This window comes from Phalacrocorax aristotelis, chromosome 7, assembly GCF_949628215.1.
Source record: "Phalacrocorax aristotelis chromosome 7, bGulAri2.1, whole genome shotgun sequence".
In the NCBI taxonomy this organism is placed as follows: Eukaryota; Metazoa; Chordata; class Aves; order Suliformes; family Phalacrocoracidae; genus Phalacrocorax; species Phalacrocorax aristotelis.
In genome coordinates this window covers 21,703,473-21,715,688 of record NC_134282.1, presented here as the reverse complement: position 1 = coordinate 21,715,688, position 12,216 = coordinate 21,703,473, and the positions used below count along the sequence as shown (strand labels likewise).

The 12,216-nt window shown below is 43.7% G+C and overlaps 1 protein-coding gene across 1 annotated transcript in view; it reads right to left on the bottom strand.

Moving 5' to 3' along the window:
* The window catches only part of EPHA4 (EPH receptor A4), a 109,350-nt gene that overhangs the window by 47,713 nt on the left and 49,421 nt on the right, over positions 1-12,216 (bottom strand). Inside the window, exon 5 of the mRNA XM_075099237.1 lies at positions 1,203-1,541. Coding sequence (XP_074955338.1) covers positions 1,203-1,541 — 339 coding nt within the window. The remainder of the gene's footprint in view (positions 1-1,202; positions 1,542-12,216) is intronic.

The following is a 12,216-nucleotide window of genomic DNA, read 5'->3' as shown; positions in this document are numbered from 1 at the left end:
CAGCTGAAATTTGTAGTTTTAGACTCTGCATACCTCTTTTTCACATGCATCTACTAGGAAACAGAATTCAAAATATTTATATAGTCCAGTACTATCAAAATATAAAATATTAATATTGTCCCATACATCGTAAGTCTAACAATAAATGATAACCCTGTAAGCTACGCTCTAAGGTGCTGAATACCTGCAACATCTGTGGGACTTGAAGGCAATCAGCCCTGTAAGTGATTAGGTAACAGGTTTGACGGTCTTGTAGCCAGTCTGACAGTCTGGGTATCTAATTTGCAGACAGCAGCGTCCTATTCAAATGTATAGAATTTTGTGCATTAAATTAAAAATTCAGCTGGGACCCTATGCTTGAAACACTAGCTAGCTGCAAACAAGAAATGTTTGTATGTAATTAAAAAATCATACGAATGATCATCAAAACTAAACGGCAGCCTGCTGCAGCAGACTTTACTAGGTCAAGCACAGGGATTGAAAAAAGTAAAACTGCCTAGGGTATCTGAAATAACCAGGTACAAACAGAAATGGTATTTCACTCTCCCAGATGAGTGAAACGCAAAACTCAGCCAGCATGAAGATGAAAGCTCATATAGGATTTCTAAAGTAATGCCAGCTCTGATCGATTGAAACATTGTTAGCAGCAGGTTAAGGAGGTATTTATTTAACAATGGGACAGAATCTAATTGACTTTGCAGGGAGAGGAGAGAGAGCAGGCAGGCAAGGGAGCACTACCTCATTCTTCTTTCTGAATCTTATATAGCCCTTTTTGGAAGGAGGCAGAAGCACAATGCTGTGCTCCCCGAGTGCGTATTTTGCCCTCTGCAAACACCAAGGCCGTATTCGTATCCATGTGCAGGGTCTCCCCTACAAAGGGTCGAGCTGCTGGCGGCCCTGGCTCTGTCCCCTCGCATCACCCAGGGCAGCTGTGCTGTTCTGCTTCTGCAGAATGCCTCCCAGCGTCCTCACAGCATGCTGCAACAGAGCTCTGCTCCCAGCTACAGGAGTCAAACCTTCCTCTGTTTTTCTGGCTCTAAAGAATTTAAACTATTCATATAAATAACCAGAAAATAAGTGTTTGACCCAGTTATGCATCTTAGGGCTTCCTGCATTCATTTGCTAATGCTAAACATAACGGAAATCACAGCTTTCCTAAAAAACAGGTAGAAGAGAAAGAAAATTTTTGTTTAGGTTCCTACCCGCTTGGTTAGTTGTCACAGTGACTGACACAGCTTGGTCCTGGCTGGGATTTTGCTTGGACACTCCATTCACCGCCCAGACTTCAAAGGTGTAGTTAGTGTGCGCCAGAAGGTCAGTAATGGAGACTTTGGTGGTTTTCAAGCCGTTCTGCTGGGGGCTGAAGTGTACACCACTGCCACAGGACCGGCAGCGGCTGAGGTCGCCGGCACCGCACCTCTTGCATACCACGTTGTAGGAGATGTCTTCCCGACCACCTTTGTTCTGGGGGGGGCTCCACTCCAAGTTCACCGATGTCTCATTGACATTGGAAATCAGGTTCAGGGGAGCAGACGGAGGGCCTAGAAAAAACAAAGTCCACATGTTTTTAGTAACTGGAAAAACCTTACACAGTATCTTCAGGCTTAGGGTCCTGGGTGATACTGAGAGCATGCAGCTCCCAGTTAAGTCAAGGACAGCAGAGATCACACAGGATTTTACTTTTGCATGTTCTTAATGAAGGTGAAAAATTAAGTGGTAAGTCAAACTCTGATCTCTTCATCTTATGAATTAACAGTATTTTCCAGCTCTAAATGAGCCTGAAAGCCCAGTACTGCAATTAAACAAGAATGGTTTTTTTTCCACTTTCACTTGTTTATACTTGTTATGAAAAACTTCAAATTTACATATTTTACATTAATTTTTCCATGATCTCCCGAGCAGAGCATCAAATGCACTAACTCACGCTTCACTTGAGATTTTCAAGGTCCCCCATTACCTACAGGCAGACTCTCATTGAAATTGTTGATCTCCCGATATTTTCTTCTTAAGAATAGACGTGCAATATTTTCCAGACAAGTTGATGTCAGACTGCATTCAGTGAGCGTTGAAGCCCATCAAGCAGGGAGCTGGACATGACACTTTGGGATGCAGAAAGGAGATTTGAGCAGAAAGCCGGACACAGAACTAAGGCTTTGAAGGACAGAGAATAACGGTTACAGTAGGGGAGTGCTGGAGAATGTGAAAGAATTGGGGAGGAAAATACAGTGAGCAGCTGAAAGAAGAGCTGATACAAGAAAACTGGTCAGGAACAAGAGACCCTACAGAAAGCTTGGAAATAAGGCTGCATCAGAGACACAAGGTCAGCTCTTGCACCCCAGGCACAGGAGACCTTAAGACTCATAAACAGGCTGCCAAACAGTTCCCAGCTGGTTCCAGCATGGGGACTACAGAATTTGGGGACGGAGCCAAAGGCAGGCTGGGGAGGACTTCCCTGGGCAGGAGGGGCAGAGCTGGGCGCAGAGAAGGGGTGGCAGGAGCAGAGCAGAGCCCGCAGGAGGCAGCTCCTCCTGGCATCTTCAGCAACCCGCCGGGACTGTAATGGTCGGTTCTGCCCGACTGGGCAAAACTGCCTCCAGCAGTGCCCTGCCTCACTCTGTAACCAACGCACAGGCAGAAGTCTTCTTTATATGCCTAAATCCCCACAGGCCCAAAACCAATAAGCACACTGAAAATGCAGAAGAACCAATCCTGTGACTCTCAATCTAATTTCAATGTAGTTGAGGTGAGACATACTTTCTGTACCCTTAAATTTAACAAGGATGATTCAGAGCACCTCCATGAAACAGACGGGTATTTTATACATCACAAAAAGCTTTGCTGATCATCAAAAGGCAGCCTATTCTGGGGCAGAGCATGAGGGTGCTCTGACCATGCACGCACGCACACAATACTTTGGGACAGGATATAAGGTAAATACTATATTGAACAGAAACGAAACAGAGTGGGAAGGAAGCTTGCAAAATGTAATGATCCATACTCGAACACAGTAAGAATAGCAGTCCTTAGCAATTACTCAGAGTTAGAGCTTTAGATGCAAGTATTATTATTTAAAAAATACTGGAAAAAACATTTATAGAAAGTCAAATTCAATTTTTATTCAAGATAGTTTTGTAGAAAGTCACAAATTCAATTTTTATTCAAGATAGAAGAGCTTGTGAAAGCTTCTTAAATTTTATCAAAATACATTTGATGGTTGGAATTAAAAAAAAAGCTCAACCGGATCTCCTGGCAGAAAAAGAAGGGGAAGTTCTGGCAAGTTTCATTCCAGGTTTTCCATTCACGTTATTTGTCAAATGTTATGAAACTGGAAAAAAAAGCAAGCACCAATAGTTTCATTAAGTGTATAAATAAATCAATCATAGTCTCTCACACGCCAAAGGTACAAAACCAGCCATCACGGTAAGATGGGAACCGAATACGTTAGTGTGAAATTCTGCTGAAATTACAACGTGACTCAAGCGTAGCAGTGAAGAGGTTAAGCCGTTAAGAGGAGAGTATGGTGAAGATTAATTCTGGCTGCCTTGACTCATCAGGTGCATCTAAAAGCCTGAGACCTGAGCACACTGTGGAGGACAAGGTTTTGCAGGCTGCATCACATCCTTGGGTATGTGCTGAAAGCTGCCAGGGTGTAACACATGTTCAACAGGAGACAGGACCTTTTATTTTAGGAGAGGCAGGTAGGTTAAGAAGAGAGTCCTAAATTACATAGAGGTCCAATGTATCTACTTAACTTCAGTACCTAAAATGAAAGGCCTCTGCTACAAGAGTAGCTGAGCAAGGATTGTTTCTCTGTGCTCACTTCAGAAATACAAAATTAATATATTCATTTTGAAAAGAGGGAAATCCTCCCTTCCTGCCAAACCTTTGAAACAGTCTCCGAGTTAATCGGGGCTGACAGGCAGAATTACTGCAAGGAGAAGCGAGAGCCCAGACCAGCCCCTGCGATGGGGAACCCTCCTGCCTGCTGCACCACTGGGCTGACATTCACTACTTTTATTTATACAGTGGCAGCATTTAGGACTCCTAAGGACAAAGCCCTTTTACTCAAAGATCAGTTACCGAACACAGTAAGAGACATTTCCTACTCCAAAAATGCTTAGAAACTAGCAGAGAAAGAAAAGGGAACTGCTTTAAATCTCCATTAATCACATGGAAACTGAGGTAGAGAGTGATGTGGTGAGATGACAAATGCACACAAGCTGTGCCTTGCACATCTGGACATCGGTCCCAAGTCTCAGCCCAGCGCCTCTGGGCCACAACCAGCTCTCTTTCCCCAAAAAACTGGGTTTGCCAGCTCCTCTCGCCAGGAGAAAGCAGTCTCTGCTTAGCATGCAAATACAGAGCCTCCTTTTTCAAAAATACACTCTGAGTGCAGTGAGGTGGAAGACACTCCTGAAATCATGAACCTGAGTGGCAGCACAGGAACTGCCAAGCAGGAACTGGTCTAAAACCCATCTACCCCAAAACTCCCCACACTGCCTCATGTCAGAGCTCTCTCTTCAGGGCGGGCAGGTGCACAAAGTGACAACATTTATCCCTCTGTACTGTCAAGGAGGGAAGAGGACAAACAAAAGGAGGAAACCAGCAGCCTCAGTAGACTGCTAGCCTAAGTCCACGCTGTGCAGCAAAGGTCTGACCTTACCAGAGTGGGAGCTGTCGACATCTGTCCTCCCAGAGGCCATTCAGTACCTGGCAGCAGCAAGCCCTGAACAGAAACTACTTCTGTGGGAAACAGCAAGAGCTTTACCGCAAGAAAAAGCAAAAGGCATTTTCTTACAGAGCATTCACGTGCTGCAATCACAGAAGCAAGAGCAGCGGCTTGGAACATAGCCAAGAGAACTGAGATAAGGTGATGCCAGTGCTAACACCTCCCTGCCTTGAGCAACACATGGCTCTGCCAAGGCTGCCCTCATTTCGGGGGCATATTTATGAAGCAAAGTACTCCACATGAGGAAGGTACTGCCACAGTTATGATCTGAAAGAGGCGGCTTTTAGCTCAGATACAGCAGCCAGTTTGGGGTTAAACTCAGACTTGCTCTGATGTCTATTAAGATATTTTCCAAGGCTCTAGGTCCAGTTTCACGTGGGAAAATGTGCCAGAATGAATCAAGCTCCTCAGAAGCAAAAAGTCAGTAATTAGTATGTGGGACAGGGCATTGCAGTGTCTAAACAGAGACGCAATGAAGCGGAAAACCAGGGAAGCAGATGCTTGCAGGTCACAGAGACGAGTGCACCATCTCCAGCATGAAAAGGAAGATGCGGGGGAGTCTCCAAATGGTGGGCTGACATTACAGTGAGGGGAAATGCAAAAATGCAATTTCTTTTCTTTCTGGAGCATAGTCATCAATGGAGCTGTTGGTGCTGGGAGTTGGGGGGAGTTTCAGACTGATGGGCCTGGTTTCAGATGTTGCAACACAGGGCGTATCTGCTCCTTCAATGGTGATCAGGATTTGCTTTGTTTCTGACAACAGAGCTGCTGCCGACAGATGAGATGAAAACTCTTTCAGGGCCGTGGCTAGCTAGAAATACCAGTGCTGTTTCCGGATGAACCCAGCCAGCAGGATTCTGCAGGAACGGCATCTTGCTGGCCAGACCACTGCCCTCACACAAACCCTCTGTCCTCCTGCAGAAGAATCTAGCTACAGGGCAGATGAGAGGGGACACAAGGAGCTGTACCACTGAAACTGGTGCCAACATCTGTGATTTTGTCCCAAACCCCTCGATTTACAGTGTTTTTCTTAATACTCCTGCTGATGAAAGCATGCTGTTGCATGATCCATTCGGCACTCTGGAAGCACGGAGCTAATACTGCCACATAGCCCAGAAGAGCTTAAAAATATGACAGTCCCTACAGAAGAAAAAAAAATCTAGATGTTTTTATACTGTAAAACAACTAATTTTGAAGTTAATTTTGTGATTTTAGGAAGCCAAGCGCTCTCACTTTCCTTGCCCAAGACAACAGAACCTTAGAGATGGATACAGAGCTGCTCACACATCTCTAAGGTTGGGAGATGCAAAGAGGACACAGTTTGATCATGGGGCCTGAAAGCCAGATCACTCACCCAGGCCATTTACCAGCACCATGAGCGAACATGAGGGACTCCTCTGTGGGAACACAGGGAACGGAAGTTTTTAATTTTATTCCTTCCTTGGGCTCCATAAATCTTGCTTCACAATAAACCCATCAAAATCAACTGAGCCATGAAGCAAATGGAAAGGCCCTGGGTGGAGCAGTTCATTGTGTGTGTCAGGGCTGAGGGAAACACTGAAGAGTCTGTTTAGCAACAAATAATCTTTGTCAAGCTAATCTTGCTATCTTCCTCAACCCTCCTATTAGATTTACTGAAACGTATTGGGCAATGCAGATTTTTTGGCTTTCTCTTGCTGCAATAAGCTATAGCCATTTTATCTGTCTCTTTCACCCACAGATAGACAGATCTGTCTTAAGGACAAGGTTGTATCCTATGTCAAATGAAAATTCAGGGAAACTAGAGCTTTTAAGGGATTAATAGCATGAGCATTACTTGTATAAAAGTAATGATGTATTTTAGCACAATCTTAGGCTGCATTTTAACTTTTCATCCATCATTATACCTCTCCCTCCCTTCTTACAAAATACCCAAGCCCATCTCCAGTCAGAAGCCACCCGTATGCCACTGCGATTCTGATAAGAGGCATGATGGAAACCGTGACAAGGGCACATATTAACACCTGACGGGCTCCCTCCTACTTTCCAGACCACAGGACATCTCCACCTGCTACATCACCTGTGTGCCAGCTCTCTGTGGATTATAGGTCTCTGTGGGCATAGTTAAGGAGCCTCTGTGATTCATACCTGGCATCAAGTCCGGTCTGAGCATCCGAGTGACTCACATACAGCTTCCGCAGTGAAGACCCTGTATCTGGGGCTGAACTAGCACCTGTGGGGTGCAGATAGCAAGGGGCCACAGCTGTGAAGCGAAGCAGACTGCAGACTAATACTGGCATAACAACATTTCATCAGTAAACTGTTTATTTTCAAGGAAAATAGTATTTTGCATTTAAATCAGCTGTCCCACACACTGAGGGACTATCAGAGATTGTCAGCTCAAAGTTTGCCTGTTGTTTGGATACCATCCTGTAGAGGACGTTATCCCAAAGCCCCTTTCTATCTGCCACCAAAAGATAACAGTACAACTGTAGGAGACTCAGCCTAGGGGAACTGGCAAAATCATTCCACCAAGGAAAAAGAAAGTCTATCCTGAACGCAATGAACAATTTCAAAGGCAAATAGCACAAAGACGATTAGCTGCCACTGAGTAAATTCCTGCTGCCCTCAGGGATCGGTCACACCCAGCCTTTTATGCATGCCAAAGGGAAAGTACAGACCCCAGGACCCTCGGTATGCCCGAGGACAGGGTCTAACCAGGCTGCACCAGGACTGCAAGTTCAGCACCGCCGCCAAGTGATGAGTCCAAAGGAGAGCACCTCTCCCTTGACAGACTCCATACACCTCAAACCCATGTCAAAGGGCGTGCTGGAGCTGGGCTCCAGGAGCTGGAGGGACTCCAGCAAGACAGGCAGACAGGCATGATTTGTCAGGTGTGTAGACAGACTCCAACCTAGTCAGCCCACCTTTTCTCCCTACAGCTGTAAACCCAACTTAATCTGCGCAACTGAAAAATACCTCTGGAAACTAACCTTGGGATCTGAGGGTAGACCTGTAAGTGCACTGCACTGGGGAACTGTATTTAAATGGTTATGACAAAGGTTTTAATATCCCTGATTTTACACCTTCCTTTTTTATTACTGATCTGCCCAGCAAGGTGCTTCTCTAAAAGTCTCTGTGGGTGTATGCAGTAAATTCAATTACAGTTTTCTACAACTGGACCAGACAGACTTGTTTGACATAAAGAATACCGTCTTCACTAAACCAGTTAATTTAGTTCAGCAACAGTGTATGGTTAGGAGGCATGGATTAAAGGACAGCAGAAGGAGAAGAGAAAGAAATGATTCTCAGCAAAAGAGCTCCTAAGTGACTTTGTTGTCCCACAAAATGACAAGAAATATGGAAGACCTTGCAGCTTGGTTCTCTGCTGCTCCAGGTTAATAGGATGCCAGAATCCCACTTTTAGACAAGTAGCATCTCCAAATTTGGGGCAAACAGGTCTTGTTCACCAAAGCTATAAGCAAGTAAGAAAATTTTTTTTCCTTTTCTCAGCATCCCCGTGGATAAAGCACTGAAGATGAATTTCTGGGCTTTGGTCTGGCCAATTTTATCAGAGCCAAGTAGCCATTATATACTATTTTCATAGGTTGAAAAACAAAAATGTCACAAAGCAAACGAAAAAGCACCTCAGCATAGGGTTCTGACACTTAATGCCTTTGAAGTGAATTTAGCACTTATGAGAAACCCACTCTGATTGCGCCCAAAATAAAGCTCTCTAGCCACAAACAGCCGCCTGCCCGCAGTCCTCTGTCTTAGCATGTCCCCTGGCACATGTCTCATTACCAGGAGCTCCTTTTTCTGTGCCAGCTTAGTCCTCAGCCATTACCAGTGCTAGTGGAATATTTTGGCAGTAACATTACCCATTAAGGACTGAACTGATATTATCAGTATTTGGACTGTAACCACATCTGTTTACTACTAACCTCTGCTATAGTTAATATTTATTACCTTGAAAGATCTGTCTGTGGGAGGAGATCTATTAAAAACACAAGCTGAAACCCACACTCTCCGTGGAAGTGCTAATGGAGATATTTCAAATCCAAACCCTCAAGAAGGCAAGCCTTCATTATGAGCATCCTGTCAGTCACCAGATCAGTGCATTTAAAATGTACCCTCCTTTAAAAGAAAGATGCTTTCAGAAGACATGTATGTGGCTAAGTAACAAGCAGGGTGAGGCTTTTGAGCCCTGGAAGGAGAAAAATTATTTTTAAAATAATTTACTCAGTCATTTCTCTATCAGGTAACGGATGTCTCTGCAGCCAGGGCAATGGATAATTATTTTCAAGTGGGTTGTCACCCTGCATTCAGTCAGCATTCACCTGACAGTGTGAAATCGGAAGGAAGCTTCATTGACAATTCTCACCAGACATCAGAAAACCTCAAGCATGTAGAAAAGACTTTAATCTCCTTTAACCATTCCCACACTCTTCTTGAGGAAAATATCACCTCTCTTTTTTGATGCAGAAAAAGTAGACCTTCACTTGATAAAAATTAAAAATTATTCTAGCAAACAGTAAAAATAACACGATAACCTGCTGCAGTTTCAAGATTTCTAACTTCACCCTCAAACTAAGCAAACATGATGAACATATTGTTAAATGCAGCAGAGTGCCAACTACGGGTGTTTGTTAATCAAAGTCAATCAGGCAGACCAGCAGGCTTCAATGGGCTTTGGCCCGGGACTGACAAAAGCTGCCTCTTCGTAAGCCTGCTCCAGAGACACTGCCCCTCTTCACCTCCGGTGATTTCAAAGGGAACGCAGGGTATTCAGAATGCTGAGCTAATTTGCTCTATAATAAACAAGATTCATACAACAGGGAAGGTTACTACGACTCACCATCATTTAAAAGGAGCCTAGTATGATCTGGCCTGTTTTGAATCGGCAACTTGGCCTTGGCTATACTACAGAGGAGCAGTTAAGTCTTTGATAAGTTACAGGAGCAGCAGGCACCTGGGAGTAAGCATCCAACTGCCTAATAACAAGAAAACCTAACTAGAAATTCACTATCAGAAGCAGTGAAAAGTTTAGCACATCTTCTGCTATATAAGACCTGAAAGCAAGCTTTTGTGTACAACACAGCAAGAATAAAGAGAACAAATGAAGAGGTGTAAAAAAGAAAAGATCCATACAATGAACAACTCCAAAGATCTCTGGAGCATATCTACAGAGAGCAATGAAATGTCACTGGAAGTACATCAGGTGCCTTTGAAGGGACTAGCTCAAGCACTAAGAGACAGTACCACACTAAGGCTTTTAGTCATGTTGCCAGCCTCACCAATGTGACCATACTGCTACTCTCTCAACAAGGCCTCACGATGCCGTTATTGTATAGAGAGCCTTTAACAATTCTAATCAATACTCTTTAACTTGATCATGATCCTAAAATTCATCTCCCTGGAGGCAGGGCTGAGTGTGAAATACAGAGTTTACCATTTTCACAGCGGATGCAAAGAAAGTAATTATTAAATAATCAATGTCTTCAAACTCTTTAAGTTCCCTCTCTAAAATGACTGGCAAAGCGGTGCCAAGCACAGCCATCAAGCAAAAGCACCTTGGCCTCCTCTTTCTGTCTCATAAAGCTTCATTAAACATGTACAACTGCAGAGCTGTCAATAATGTTTTAGCATGTGAGCTGTGAAGCCCCCAGATAAGCCTTTGTTGTTGATCTTTAAACATCTGAAAGACAAGTTATAAGGCAGAGTAAACACCTGGGCTGTGTAAGTTTAGGCTCAGAAATAAAGCCCACGCTTTCCTGTGACAGTTGTATATGTTGCTGCCACTAATTGCTTCTTTCAGCAGTCATGGACAGGTCTCCTGTTGCTGTGGGCTCATTTACACAAGCACTGACAGTCCAGACAACCCTCACTTCTTGTCTGCCTAGCTATTCCTGACCATTTATCATTATAGATTATGTGTTTTTACAACTGGTGAGACCAAAGTCAACAGTCGGCAAGATGCAGCAGCAGCCACTTGAAATATCAGTCATTTGCTCTATTTCCATCTCTCTTCTACCTTCTGTGCATGGTTAGCATTGCAACTGGATTTTAATAAGGCAACTCATTTGGTAAACAATTCTTAATTTATTTACTCGGGCATGACTCTCTTGACTTCAGTGGGAGTTCTGCCAAGCTAGGGATCTTGGACCAGCGCCAGTGATAAAATACCCATTTTACTGGCATATACGATTTTCTATTCACTTGCCAAAAGAACCCTAGTTACCATCTTCACAATAGGCTTTGCTCCTTTCACCTGGAGAACAATCCAACCAATGTTTCCTCTTCTCTCCACGCAACGGGAGTTAAGCAAAGAGGTCCAGTTACCACTGACAGAGGTGTGGGAACCTGATGCTTGCAGGTGCCGCCCCTGTGGGTACTGGATTTCTCTTCCAAAAACCGCCATATAAGAACACTTTGCATTGCCACATACGCTGAGACACTTTATCATATCTACTCCAATACAGTGTGCTGCAGACAATACCACCTGTGTACACTAAATCTTTCAAGATAAAAAGAATTCCACTGCAGGTATCAGAAAGTTATCTGACAGTCTGACAGGAAAGAAATCCAACCAGAAAAATAAGTTGTTCTGCATTGGCCCAACTGCTGAATTTCTTACTCTGTTAGCCCTCTAATTTACTTTAACGACTCTACAGAACTTGGTCCTGACTAACCAAATCAAAGCCCCCACTTAATTGAGTAAATGTCTCTGTTAATTTAAGACTCTGGCCAGAAAATCAGAAGACAGCTAATAAAGACTTGCTGTATTTAAGGGAGTGATGATTTTAAGTCTACTGATTATAAACACATATTGTCAAATTACTCCCGTCTCTTCTCTTCGAGCCATAACCACTCCCCTTCTTATTCAATGTCTTCTTAATTCCTTCAGCCCGTCACCACAGATGAGGGGAGACAGCGTCCTCCTTTAAGATTCCCATCACTCACAAACCCTTTCTGTCAGTCTGGCAGCAACTGATGGTCTATTTTCCCAGCCTATGTGGAGAAGAAAAATCATTCTCTCCTTACTGCCTACCCACTGTTCCCTCTGCTCTTGCAGCTGCCATACTGCACCTTAAAAGGCATTTTGACGTACTGTTTACATAATGAACAACCTTATGTGATGCTTTAAGAACAAAATAATTTACTTAAGGTACAGACATATATAAAGATGTGGAAGAATTATTATGTCATAAATTTAACTTCTGAAGATCAGAGGCTGTATTGGCATATCCTTCATTTTACACAGAACAGGCTCCAACAGCAGAGGTGAGACTGAAGTAGTGCCAGAACAAGTATGCAAACCCTGGGAAAGAAGCATGGCAAAGCCAGTGCAAAGCATACTAGCCATCATGACCGCACATTGTACCCTACTTTCTTATTCTTCTAAAAGCTAGAACAGTGATAATCGGCGTCTGTCTGGAAATTTAGAAGAGGCACAAGTGAAGCTGAAGGAAAAAGAGCACATTTGTTTATTTAGAAGTCTAAGCAAT